Source organism: Prunus persica, chromosome G8 (genome assembly GCF_000346465.2).
Source record: "Prunus persica cultivar Lovell chromosome G8, Prunus_persica_NCBIv2, whole genome shotgun sequence".
NCBI lineage: Eukaryota > Viridiplantae > Streptophyta > Magnoliopsida > Rosales > Rosaceae > Prunus > Prunus persica.
Genome location: NC_034016.1, coordinates 21,721,887 through 21,734,908, shown reverse-complemented (window position 1 = coordinate 21,734,908; position 13,022 = coordinate 21,721,887). Strand labels below are relative to the sequence as shown.

Sequence of the window (13,022 nt, the reverse complement as noted above, 5' to 3'; positions counted from 1 at the left end):
TCTATAATAATAGTTGAAACTTGAACTGCATAACGTATACATGCAATATGTATTCCAAATTTACCCTAAGCATAGCAAGCAAGGCCAAAGAGTCCTGTATGGATATGGAGACTTCAGTTTTAATTTGATAAAATATTGTAAAAGGTCAATAAATAAAATAAAATAAAATAAGGAGACCCAAAAAACAAAACAAAAAAGACGATAAAACTTGGGTTACACTCTGACCCTGTTCACCCTTTTGGTAATCTCCACACCACATCCATCCAGACCAGAGCAATTCAGGCATTCACAATTGACCAGCAATAAACCATCCAATGGAAGACTCTGCTTCTCCTGCTTCTCCGCCTCCGACCAAGAGTCGACAAGATTTCGGAAAATTGGATTACGGGTAATAATAGAAGATAAAGCAACCGCCTTTTCTTACGTTTCGTCTGTTTCGTCGGTAATTTGTCAATCTTTGTTTTGTTTCTAATTATTGATTTAGATGCGACCATTATCGGAGACGATGCAAGATTCGAGCCCCTTGCTGCGACCAGATTTTCCCCTGCCGCCACTGCCACAACGAAGCCGCGGTCCCCTCTTTCTCTTTCTGCCCTTTTATATATTATATAATTCATAATTCATGTGTAATTGGGACTTTTTTCTTTTTTATTATTTATAAATTTTGTTCGTTTTGTGGTTCTTAGAGCTCCCTCAGCAACCCCAAAGATCGCCATGAACTTGTCAGGCAGGATGTGAAGCAAGTATGCCCCTTCCCCGAAATATATTTATTTATTCATACTAACATTCACACTTGCCTTCACTATTCTATTTAATCGTAGTGTTGATTATTTGGGTTTTGCAATTGCTGTTTTAGGTTGTATGCTCCGTTTGCAATACAGAGCAACAGGTTCGATTTTGGCGGTTCCTATGATATAATGCGTTTGTTTATTTTTAGTGCAATTGAAGCTTTCAAATGCGCTTATTTTGCTTGCACTGTGATCTGTTCCCAGGTTGCTCAGCTTTGTTCTAACTGTGGTGTCAACATGGGAGAATATTATTGCGACATTTGCAAGTTCTATGATGATGATGTAAGATAATTAGTTTCAATCCTTTAGTCATCTTTGGATAAATTAGATAAAAGTGTCTGAATTTCGGGATACAGCTGTTTAGCTGTTAAATTTGAGTATCTGATACCAAATATACTGTTTGTAAATGATGCAGATCAGCAAGCAGCAATTTCATTGCAATGAGTGCGGGATTTGTAGGTTAGCCAACTGGTGATATCTTCCTTTTATTGATTTCTGCTTTTCGGATCGTGCCCTTCTTTCAAACTGAACTATTTCTGTTGTTGAATTTTGATTCTCAGAGTCGGTGGTCGTGACCACTTCTTTCATTGTCAGAAGTGTGGTATGCACTTACCTTGTTTTGCTGTTTTTGTTCTATGGTTCTGTAAGCTTAATATTATAATCCCCGTTATTTCTTTTTCAATCACACTAGTCCAACTTTACACCTTCAGATGTACCATGCTTATATACAAGTGGGTTATTTCATGTCTTAACTTGGAGAGATGAAAAGTTCCTCCATTTTTAGGGTACTTCCAAGAAAAGAGTGATGATGAGGCAGGGCCTATAACTCAGAGAATTAGAGCTTGTGACTGGAAAGTTGAAACCACGGTGGTGAGGGGTTCAAATCCCTCACTTCTTATAATTGGCCAAAAAGTGAACAAATCTTTCCTTTTGGAAGTAGGGAAATCATGATAGAGATAACAGATCCATAACATAAGGTGGGGTTGGCCTTTAGGGTCCCCTGAAGTATTCATACATTTTCAGTCAGATTGCATTTTTCACAGAGGTTTTATTCCTCTTTTATTTTATTTTTTTGGGAATGGCAACAGGATAGTGGAGGGTGGCTGATTTTCCTTTTCTATGTTCTTCCATGAAAACAGGCTCTTGCTATGTAGTGGAACTGCGTGATAATCACTTATGTGTAGAAAACTCCATGAAGAATCACTGCCCTGTTTGCTATGAGGTTTGTGATTATTTAAAGTTCAAAAATTAAAATAAAATAAAATTTCTGTCTTCTAACAATAACAACCCTTTTACTATCCTGACAGTATCTTTTTGATTCGGTTAAAGGCACAACAATTATGAAGTGTGGACACACAATGCATTCAGAATGCTTCATTGAGATGCAAAGACAAACTCAGTTAACTACATATTATCTCTGAGATAACTAATTTATTATATAAATTGGATGAGTCAAACAGAAGTTGTTTGGTCATAATATATTTTGGATTTGTCATCCAATCCAGGTATCGTTGTCCCATTTGCTCCAAGACAATACGCGACATGGATTCTATTTGGAGATTGTTGGATGATGATGTGTGTATTCTGCTCCTTTTCATTCCTTTTTAATCCTTGTTCCTATATTATTGTGATTCTGAATTAGTTTTCTTTTCTTTTCTTTTGGGTGATAGATTGAAGCCACTGCCATGCCCGAGGAATACCAATATGAGGTCGTTGCTTTATCCCTTTTTTTGTCTTCCTATTTTTCAATTGTCTTAGCCATAGTATACTAAATGAATCTATGCCTTTATCAAATACTTGTGCATCTACCACATTGACTTTCATTGATGAAGGTATTTGATAGTTACATGATTTTTGGTATAGACCCATGTCTGCGTTTATCTATTACTCTACTCTTCCTAGTTTGAAACATACAAAAACTGTCAATTTACTTATTGGTTTTCTATTTATTTTATTGTTTTTTTCCCCGATTGTAAGCATATTGCTCTGTTATACCATTCTTGGGCACAAATTGAATGTAACAAGTTGCATATTCTCCAGGTATCAATTCTTTGCAACGATTGCAACACAACTAGCAACGCTCCCTTTCACATTTTTGGGCTCAAGTGCAGCAACTGCGATTCATATAACACCCGAAGAATTTCAGCTGCAGATCATCAATGACTGTTGATTACAAGTTTTATTGAATATGCAAGGCTGCGCCAATTCACATTAGACTTTTTGTCTATGCTTCGCCTTGGTTTGACTAGAATAGTCCTCTTCTATTGTACGTGTGCTTCTTGTACGCCAAGTGTATGGAAGAATGCACAGCTGCTGTAATTGACTAGCTTCCATTGGTTCATCCAATTTATACCAACTCATTGATTTATTGTCCAAGTGAGAACAGAATCAATCTCTCTCTCTCTCTCTCTCTCTCTCTGCGCCACATTGCTATGCCCTTTTTCCTTTATTTTCTTCACAAACACAACATGAAAGAAAGACGGGGACAAAACCTCTCTCATCTGTATTTTTGTGGCACAATACAATTAAAGAACAAGAAATGGTGCAGGCCAAGTATTCTTGTGATAAGTTGGGCGGTTTGTCATGCTCGCCTCGTGAATTCTCTTTCTGCTGAGTGAACTTAATGAGGAGGTAGCAGCTTTGTCATGGCAAAACACAGCTGCATGTCTTCTTAGTTATAAAAAGGTAACTGGTTTCTGCCGGGCTCTCTGTGTTAAAACTTAAAATTGCTGTCTGCCCTGTCATGTCAACTATTGGTTTATGGCATCAAGTAGTGTCGACAAAACCGGACTGGACAGGTGGTAGGGCTGCCTCACAGAAAGAAACCAATTGAAGAAAAAAAAATCACTTTTGTGTTAAGCTAACTGCTGCTGACCCAGATTTGGGGTTGAGAACTTGAAATGCAAGCTAGGAAAATTGATCTCTCTCCTCCCTCACATTAATTTTCATTTACAATTTGGTTCCCCTATCATATAATGAATCTGGACCAAACTTATGGAGGGCCTAGATTATGGATGTGCCAGAAACTTTATGATATGTTGACCCTTTTTTTGACAGACAAACGAGGGCTCTTCATCAAGTTAATGAGGAAGAGGGGCCCATCCCATCCCATTCATGAGACTTCTTGTAACAACACATCATCATTTTGTTAGCAAAAATCAAGAACCATCTAGAGATTAATGACGTCGTACATTGGATTAATGACATCATCAATGCCTCACCTAAATTTGTAACTCTCTTTAGTTTGAGAGCCTTAACAAAAAGGTTTTTATTTAATTTAAATAAATTAAGATGTAAATTGTAGTTTGGGAGAGCTATACCAGATAACTTCTCAAAAGAAGGGGCTTTATTTTCCTATTGTTTTTAAACAACATAAAGGACTTTGTTGAATATGGGTGATTATAGAATATCAAGTGATCATATTATTGTAATATTTTATAATTTCTCGTTGGATAGTTTCTATTAAGAAGAATAGAGATTACTCATTATTTTATGATTTGTTTAATTTTTTTATTAGTTCTTTTGGAACTTTTTCCGAACTTTTAAAGTAATTGTAGACCATGGACATGGAAAGGTCAGCCACCATAGCTTAGCAACTTTGAAGTTCGAAGGGAACGTGAATATTGTTGAGCTTTTATTATTTTCTCTTTTAATCGCAGTCCACACAAAAATGCTATAGAGGAGACGTCACCGCCAAAATTTCACTTTCATCTGCCTTGGCCCTTGCCCTTCTGCTAGCAACTAGCAAGTTCCAAATTCAACCTTTTTCAGAGCAAAAACTGCAAAGTCTCTGCGAGTGTTAACCAAAGGTAAAACATCACTTTCCTATCTTTGTGGAAAGCAGACAAAAATCAACAAACCGTCTTTAAGATTGTTCGTGTTCATCAAGTAATGATAAGATCTTCCTCTTTCTCATATTCAATTCTTCCAGCCCTGTTTCAAAGCCACACCAATATCTCTGATATTTAGAAGAAAATAAGAAAACAGATAAATACATATAAGAACAGAAAAAGAAGAAGAGAGATTCATTCATTCATACAGATATTTGCAAACCCAGAAGCCACAGAAACACACAGAGCAAGAAATGAATGGTTCTTCAAGAAATGAAGAAGCTGAGGCGCCACAACCAGAACGAGAGCACCAAAAGCGTCTCTGTGACTATTGTGGAAGCTCAATGGCTCTGCTATACTGCAGAGCCGACTCTGCCAAGCTCTGCTTCTTGTGCGACCGTGAGGTCCACTCAGCCAATCAGCTTTTCTCCAAGCACACTCGGTCACTGCTCTGTGACGCCTGTGACGGTTCCCCTGCCTCCATCTTCTGCACAACCGAGAGCTCTGTTCTGTGCCAGAACTGTGACTGGGAAAGCCACAACCTTTCGTCGTCCTCGGTGCACGACAGGAGGCCTCTGGAAGGGTTCAGTGGGTGCCCTTGTTTGAATGAGTTGCTTACAGTTGTTGGGTTTGAGAATATGGATAAAAAAGCTCTGCTTTTGAGTGATGAGAGCGGTGGTGGTGGAGGAGGAGGTGATGGGTTTTTGGGTTGTGGGGTTGATGGGTCTTTCGATTTGGATGATGGGTTTTCCGATTTTTTGGTTTGGGACACTCCCTCTGTTGTTAGTCTTGACGATTTGATTGTTAGCAATCCGGCTTACAAATTTCAGGCTATGGGGGTTCCTCCTCTGCCTAAGGTATGTATGTTTTTATTTTATTTTTATAACTTTCTTATAATTGTTTTTTCATTCGCAACTGTTTTTGTTTCTTTAAGATATAAAGGAAATGACTTTAATTTTTCTAACAATTTTTATTAGTGAAGGTCTTATGTTTTCATTAAAAAGTAAAAAGAAGCAAATGTTCTATATTGCTCTTTTCCTCTGTTCAATATGGTGTTAGTCTTGATGCTTTGCTCGTCTACTAAAAGAAGTGCTTTCTTTCAAGTAATATTTCTGGATTTCTTTTTTGTTTTTCCTCCAAGGTTCCTGGTAAAAATTCAGTTTCTGCTCAAAGAAATAAAAAAACAATAAAGAATCCTTTTGTTCTCAAATTGTCTGTTGTTTCTCACTCCCTTTGCTTCATTAAGAATATGATTTAAAAATTTGGAAGAAGGGTTTCTTTGCGCTTGTGTATACTGTTGAAATCGTCTATTATTTATTGCAATTTGACTTGGTTCGGGATATTGTTGTTGAATCAGAATCGCAATGCTGCTTGTGGTCGACACAAGGAAGAAATATTTCGTCAGCTTCGTGTGCTTGTCAAGTCAGAACCCAACTTGTTTAGCGAAAATGTGGATGTTAAACCCCTTAAGTCCCTAGCTTCTGAACAAAACATGCAACGAGGAAGTTTGTTTACAGGTTTTGAGCATGATGCAGAGCCAACTGTATTTCCTGCTTATGAGGTATGCTTCTCTTAATGTCAATGTTAGTGCCTGCAGATTGAATTTGAAAAATGATCAAGTGTGTTTCTTTCATGCAGGCACATGATTTTCAGTATAACGATTGTGGCGCAGCCGAAAAGCGAGAATCTTCTCCTAAAACATTTATAAGGAGCTACCTTCAGGAATGTTGTGTGGTTCCTGATAAACATTCATATAATGATGGCAGTGCAAGTCATGCTAATGATGGTCATGGGCATGGAGGGCAAATGAATTCTGAAGCCTCCTCAGCTTTTCCCAAAGTTGCTGCACATGAGTTAAGCAGCCAAAACAGAGAGACTGCTCTCTCGCGGTACAAGGAGAAGAAGAAAACAAGAAGGTATTACACCCCCATTTGCCACAAGTATCTCTTCTAAGTTTAAAATTTTTGACTTGATAGGATTGCAAAGTTCGTTTCATGCCAATGAGATTCTGAAATTTATATGTTTATAATTTCAAAATTTATATTAGTAACTGAGGTCTTTCTTTTATACTTGAAATCTTGTTGAGGTTGTTAGTGATTGATGGAGAAGTTCAGAATTGGAGGGAAGTTTATAAATTCTTTATTATCATTATCACTTGTGAGTCTAATCTGATATTATTTGCATCAAGTGGCGGTTGTGGTGTATTTATCAGCCTAACTTATTTGTGCACCTCCTTTTCTGCTTGGCCTGTCATGAATGTTATCATGTCAGCATCTTTGGATTTTGGTATGTGACATATGTTTGCTTGGAAACAATGACCAGGTATGAAAAGCACATCAGGTACGAATCGCGGAAGGTTCGGGCAGAAAGTAGGACAAGAATTAAAGGACGTTTTGCGAAGATGGATCACTGAGGAGAATGGTAAGGAAATATGACAGTTACAGCACACTTTGATGTCTTCCTATTCACACATCTTCTTCTTCTTCCGGGTAGAAGTGAATGGGAGCAAGGGCTATGAACACACTTTCCTGTTCTTATATATTTTCCTTGGCATCCGCTTTTAATTTTGTATAATGGCATAAGTATTCAACAGCTTTGACAATCAGATGAGGAATAGCTCAAGACAGAATTTGCGACATTTTGCTTTGCTAGGAGCCATTGAAACATCGGTATGCGGTCCTGAGAAAATATGACATTTTTGCTTTGCTAGGGAATTATTTATTATTAATCTTGTATTCAGAAGCTTTTGAAATTATAGCTTGGCTCATTTGGTTGCTGGTTTCTGAAAGAAAAAGTAAATGTAAAATCTTGTATTTGGATAACTCTGATGTACAAAGCATCTCATCATGTTCAACTTAACCTCTTTTTCTGTTGTGTTAAGTTAGTTATGACAGGAACTCAGTTAGGTTACTGTGGTCTTTATACATGTGTTTAATTTTATGGGCCATGGATGGAATTTCATGTTTAAATATCCATACTTTTCTTCAAGTATTCGTATTTTTTTTGTGCGTGCATGCGTACGTGTGTTTTAAGTTACATTTGGGCTTATCAGATATGCTCATTCATAGAAGATGAAAGTAGAAAAAACATGGGAAATCATTGAATTGCAGTCTTTATGCTGCATATAGTCATCTGAAAATCATTGAATTGCAAAATGGCTTGGATATATCTTTGCCCTGAGATGCGTAAATTCTGAAAATCTTGAACATCTTCTACAAAATGAGAGGATCCAGCTCGGACAAAAGAAAGAAAAATATACTAGGTGATTAAATCATGAAAGAAATCTAAAAAGTTGCAAAGCCATTGAAGAGAACTAATTATTTTCAACCAAAAAGAACATGTGGATGGATAGAAAGAGAGACATGATCTATCAAGCTTGATCTGATTAAGAATTATTAGCACAATCCTCAGGAACAAACTTCAACTGCTACCTGTTAAGGTCATATACGAATCTGTAATTCGATTGCTGGAATGATCCCAAGAGAGTACGCTCATCGTCTCGCAAGAACGCCAAACACAGCCTCATTTCCCTGCGAATCAACCTTCGCCGTTATGAATGCCTCCGATGGCTGTACCCCAAGGTCAGCATTTTCAAAGTGAAATGTCAATGTTGGCAGCTGCACCTCAACCGCCGGCGGCATCGTCCATTTATAGCAAAGTTCAAACGAGGGTGCACGAGGACCAGGAGCCCTAGCTAAGCGAGGATAGCGCATAAAATACATCTCCAGAAACTGAACCAGAGCCTCAAAAGCAGGCGTGATGAGAAAAGTAAATGAGGCACCATTGTCCATGATACAACCTCCTGCTGTGCCCTGATTTCGTATAGCAAACACCAACGGATCTATGAGAAGCTTCTGTCCATGTACACTTATGCCCAACAGATTCTCGTAGTAGAATGGTACTTCTTTGAAAAGCACAAATCTCTTGACACGCAGAAAGCCTGGTGGTGTGGGGATGTCTGTACCAAATCTGAGAAATGTTTGAACATCACTTCGGCGTGTTAGGCAGTGTGAGAATACTCCACCACTAAGATAGTTTTGTTGCAGTGGAAGGGAACTGGGACCATATCCCAAACCAATAGTCCTGCAATCTTGAAGTCTTCCTGCCTACCAAAAGTCATTCTCCTGGTGTCATAAGCACAACCAAACACTACGCCTGGAACCGGCTGCAGCTGCCCACCGCTTGACAACAAGTTGAAATTTTCAACTGCAACCAAATCACAAGTTATATCAATATCGAATTTTCATCGATGAGCGACTGTCATGTTATGTGTCACATTAGTTGCAATAATTGGAGCAGTGATTGGTGCCCTTAATAAATCTAATATACTAATATATATATATATATAGGAATGTTTTTTTGAATAAATGATCATGCCTGAAAGAATGGAATGGACAGCAGGGCCACCCATGTACTCAACGTGCTGGGAGCAGTAAGCACCGACGCAAACGTTTGGCTTGCAAAAGGGGTGCTGATTGCAACAGAGAGGGATATAAGATTTGGACTGGCTGTTAGGGAAAGGGGGTTCCCTGGTTTGAAAGCATTGGTTTCCAGGCTTTTTACAGTCCTCACACAGCACCCATAAGAGGCTGCTTCCAGTATCGACGTACAAATAGTATGTTTTGAACGGCCTTGCAGGGAAAGTTGCATCAAATGCCCCGATGCCAACTTGTACAAGGTAATTGCCGAGAGGGTAAAATTCGAGATTCGGACAATATCAAGGGGGTTGATTATAGTTTGTTACACATTATTGTTGCCGAGGGATGCCAGGGTAGCATGCAGGTATTGAGCTCGGGCATTGGATCGATCTATGAGTCTTTGGATTTCTTCTTCATAAGAAATATTGCCGGGATAGAGAGGTGATACCGGCGAGTCAACGGGGATGAGTTCCATGGTCAAGCCATTTGGTTTGCCTGCGGCATTAACACAAGCAAGCAAGAAGCTAAGTGATAGGAAGCAAAAAAGTACATGTGATGCAATATCGCTGCCATTATCTGCCTCATGTTTTTCACAATTCCTCAAAGTGCTTGCTGCTTTTATAGTATGGCCTTCGTTGGGGAATTAAATTTAGCCCAGTATGGTAATGGTAGCCTGCATATATTTGTTGGTCTGTTAAGCTCTTCTAATACTTTTCCATATGAGCAGCTTCTTTACCTTCAATTTCCCCAGGGGCTCGTTCTTTAATTTTCTGTACTAAATTGTCTCATGCATGCATGTGCAATGACAATGATGAGGGAAAGTATTCACAACACAACTACAATCCTCGGGTGCAGGCGCGATGGTTCTTCCTGTCGATGCTCACAAGAAGTGGGTTTTCATTTTCATCTTGCTGGACTCTGAATTTGGTCCCCCCCCTTTTTTTTTCTTCTGTCTGCGTGAATGTCATAGTATTACTCACTAATTGACTTATTGATAGAATGAGTGTTGTAATTAATTGGAAAGAGTATATCAATATATTGCAGCCTGCACATATGGATCATGGCGGGATTGTTTTGAAACTATATTGAATTGGAGAACTGGGCACCCTTAACAAATCATCCATTAGAAAGGATCCCACCCAAGTAGGCACATGATCAAAAGTATATAGACTCAAGTCCATGTTGTAACTCCATTTGGCGAGACAGTTAGCCACCCCATTCGTCTCTCTGTAAATGTGACACAAGACACAATAATCAAACCGTTCATGTGATATTTAAGGAGAGTTGTCTCCATTTATTGTGTTGAGTTTATTTTCAGCATATTTTGTTTATATATACAATTCAATTGCCATACGTGTCTATCCATTTCATTAAATTTTTAAATTTCAAATGGTGATTAGCATAAAGTTGTTATAAAACTAGAGGGAGAACATGTAGAGAAAAGTGATATGCTAAAGATAAAGCTTCACCATGTTTATTCCTTCCTTAATCTTTGGTAGAACCACCTATTTATAGGCTTACAAGATAGAAGATTGAATACCATCATTTACAATATACCTATAGGTTACAAGTACTAATTACAAATACTTAGTGCATAGGTTACATAAAATCCAACGGTGGAATATTAAGAGGTATGGTGGTCATCCACCAACTCATGCATTTACAACACTCCCCCTTGGATGTCCACCATACAATAACATTGTTTCCTCATTAAAAACCTTGCTTGGAAAACCCAGTGGGACAAAACCAAAGCGAAGGGAAAAAGAATGAAACTTTCTTCTGAATCATTGATATGGTGTTGGATGAGCTTATATTGCCTCGTTAAAACCTTGCTAGGAAAAACCCAGTGGGACAAAAACCTAGTCGAAGGGAAAAAGAGTACAACGCACATCTGCCTTGAATGTAGTAGAATTGGGATGCTCCCCCTGATTGATATCTCCCCCTGATTAATATCTCTCCTTCTCTGATTTGAGCAATACAAGCAACATTGTCTTCATACATGATCATCTATCACACTATTCAACCTGCTTTTCACTTTTCAAATGATTGAAATCTTTAGGAGTATCAACAACTAATTTAGTAGTTAGAATATGTTACAACAATATCAAATTTGAATTCAAAATACTCAAACTCTTAGTGTTAACTCTTAATTAAGAATATTGTGGTACTTTATATCCTTCAAGAGGTTGCTTCATCCGATATATCTCAAATATTTCATGAGCTTTGAGGATTTCCATGTACCATATAGTCTTAATAAATATGCATTTAACACATACTATAAGTTTTGCGTTAAAGTAACAACCGCACTTATAGAAATGTGGATGCATTTACGATGAGATTGGAGACTAAAATCACATGTCTCTCCCAGAAAACCTTATGTCATATTAGTGATCTTATTTCACTTCATAAACACCAATTCGTAACCTTCATACTGAACATTTGTAATTTGGTGTTTGAGTTATAGGTTCAATATCCAACTCTTCTTATTTAGTGATAAATGAAATTGCCTATTTCCATTTTTGGCCAATCACTTAACTTGTCGACATTCATGAAATGTGATTTAATATAATCATAGCCCTTGATGATTGTAGTAGCTACTAATAAACCAAATGTATCATCAATTTGTGATCCCACAATTCTTATGTGCATGCACATGCATAATTTATAATCATCTCATTGCTTTGGGGTACCAATGCCTCTTCAGGGGCTTATGTTGTCACTTATGGGACAAACATCTCTTTTACAATGAATTATTTAGAATATGTGGATCATAACCTCCTATAGAGCGTTATTTTTTATAGGGCTTGAATTTTTCAAATAATCTCCATTTCTGAGGAGTTAAGTCTTTAGAACCTATATTTCTGACATGCTTCAGGCAGCGCATTATATATATAGTCACCATGTTAATGGATTGTAATACGAGAATATCAATCCATGTTAGCATATGTACAACTTATATATGCATTATCTTGATGAGACAAAAGCGGATTGATTCAACACTATTTCGCGACGTTCTTCAGGAATTGTCATTTCTCCCCCTAACGGCGGGAAAATTGTCTCAAAATGTAGGAAAATAAACTCACAGTCGTTGTCAAATATGTGACCATTTTAGTAGGCACATTCAGTAAAACTGGTGAAGTGATCCATAATTAGATGTTGTATAGGCTCACAAATATCCCCTTGAATTATTTCAGGAAAGATGGCTCAAAGTCAATTTTTGACTGAGATGATCTTATGACAGCTTTTATTTGTGAGCGTTCTTTGTAATGATATTGTTGGACAAGACAATAATTTGAGTCTTTAAACGATGTCCTTACAAAATTTATAAAAATCTTATGCATCATTGTGGGACATGGATTGCCAAGATAGTCATGTCACAACATAAAAGTTATTCGGTCAATGAACTTCTAGTTCATGACATCATAATCTTCAACTATAATAGTTGTGTAATATTGGGGCCTCAAGAACTTTTGGTTCATAACATCATAAACTTCCTACCCACAAAAGAAAGTAGGAAGTTTCTCTAATAGACGCCTCTGACTATCAATATTGGGGCGGTAATACAAAACATTACCATTGTAAAACGAAATTAATTAATAACCTAACATAAATAAAATAAAATATAATAAAATAAGTAAAGTGGTATAAACAAGGAATAAAATAAATCAATTAAAGATTATGAAATTCCAAGATAATCCAATATTAATGTGGATTCAATATGTAGATAAAACTACAAGTTTAAGAATTGGATTTCCAACCAATTCAGGTTCATATAGGCACAAATAAGTAATGGACTTCAAGTTCATATATAGTATTAAGATCCATGAAAAACTATGAACTTCAGGTTCATATCAATATATATTCGAAACTTCAGGTACGAATACGTAGATCTAAATAAATTGAATTAATAGTTGTGCTTTGAACTTCATACTCAAATCGATGTATATGCACTCGAAACTTCTAGTTCAAGTTCTTGACATATGTAG

At 37.3% G+C, this 13,022-nt stretch overlaps 3 protein-coding genes across 3 annotated transcripts; 2 read left to right on the top strand and 1 right to left on the bottom strand.

Annotated features, from left to right (window-relative positions):
* On the top strand, positions 42–3,183 carry LOC18767564 (E3 ubiquitin-protein ligase MIEL1). Its single transcript, XM_007200514.2, has 12 exons — positions 42–388; positions 485–572; positions 687–743; positions 857–889; positions 993–1,070; positions 1,204–1,247; positions 1,349–1,389; positions 1,928–2,010; positions 2,096–2,187; positions 2,294–2,363; positions 2,459–2,497; positions 2,829–3,183. The coding sequence occupies exons 1-12, from the start codon at positions 315–317 to the stop codon at positions 2,949–2,951; spliced, it is 822 nt and encodes a 273-aa protein (XP_007200576.1). The 5' UTR covers positions 42–314; the 3' UTR covers positions 2,952–3,183.
* Positions 4,523–7,587, top strand: LOC18766742 (zinc finger protein CONSTANS-LIKE 13). The gene is made up of 4 exons (XM_007201016.2): positions 4,523–5,475; positions 5,976–6,179; positions 6,257–6,534; positions 6,941–7,587. The coding sequence occupies exons 1-4, from the start codon at positions 4,873–4,875 to the stop codon at positions 7,029–7,031; spliced, it is 1,176 nt and encodes a 391-aa protein (XP_007201078.1). The 5' UTR covers positions 4,523–4,872; the 3' UTR covers positions 7,032–7,587.
* Positions 8,110–9,029, bottom strand: LOC18766709 (aspartic proteinase nepenthesin-1). Its single transcript, XM_020553607.1, has 3 exons — positions 8,996–9,029; positions 8,772–8,824; positions 8,110–8,724 (listed from the first exon to the last, which is right to left on the bottom strand). The coding sequence occupies exons 1-3, from the start codon at positions 9,027–9,029 to the stop codon at positions 8,110–8,112; spliced, it is 702 nt and encodes a 233-aa protein (XP_020409196.1).

What these genes read in the sequence shown, in the direction of transcription:
- LOC18767564 (XM_007200514.2), top strand. Translation starts at nt 315, where the DNA reads ATGGAAGACTCTGCTTCTCCTGCTTCTCCGCCTCCGACCAAGAGTCGA. An exon ending in ACTGCCACAACGAAGCCGCG is followed by an intron (nt 573 to 686) that starts GTCCCCTCTTTC and finishes TGTGGTTCTTAG; the next exon opens with AGCTCCCTCAGCAACCCCAA. An exon ending in TTTGCAATACAGAGCAACAG is followed by an intron (nt 890 to 992) that starts GTTCGATTTTGG and finishes ATCTGTTCCCAG; the next exon opens with GTTGCTCAGCTTTGTTCTAA.
- LOC18766742 (XM_007201016.2), top strand. Translation starts at nt 4,873, where the DNA reads ATGAATGGTTCTTCAAGAAATGAAGAAGCTGAGGCGCCACAACCAGAA. An exon ending in CTGTATTTCCTGCTTATGAG is followed by an intron (nt 6,180 to 6,256) that starts GTATGCTTCTCT and finishes TCTTTCATGCAG; the next exon opens with GCACATGATTTTCAGTATAA. An exon ending in GAGAAGAAGAAAACAAGAAG is followed by an intron (nt 6,535 to 6,940) that starts GTATTACACCCC and finishes AACAATGACCAG; the next exon opens with GTATGAAAAGCACATCAGGT.
- LOC18766709 (XM_020553607.1), bottom strand. Translation starts at nt 9,029, where the DNA reads ATGGGTGGCCCTGCTGTCCATTCCATTCTTTCAG. An exon ending in TGTCCATTCCATTCTTTCAG is followed by an intron (nt 8,825 to 8,995) that starts GCATGATCATTT and finishes ATTTGGTTGCAG; the next exon opens with TTGAAAATTTCAACTTGTTG. An exon ending in AGCTGCAGCCGGTTCCAGGC is followed by an intron (nt 8,725 to 8,771) that starts GTAGTGTTTGGT and finishes GACTTTTGGTAG; the next exon opens with GCAGGAAGACTTCAAGATTG.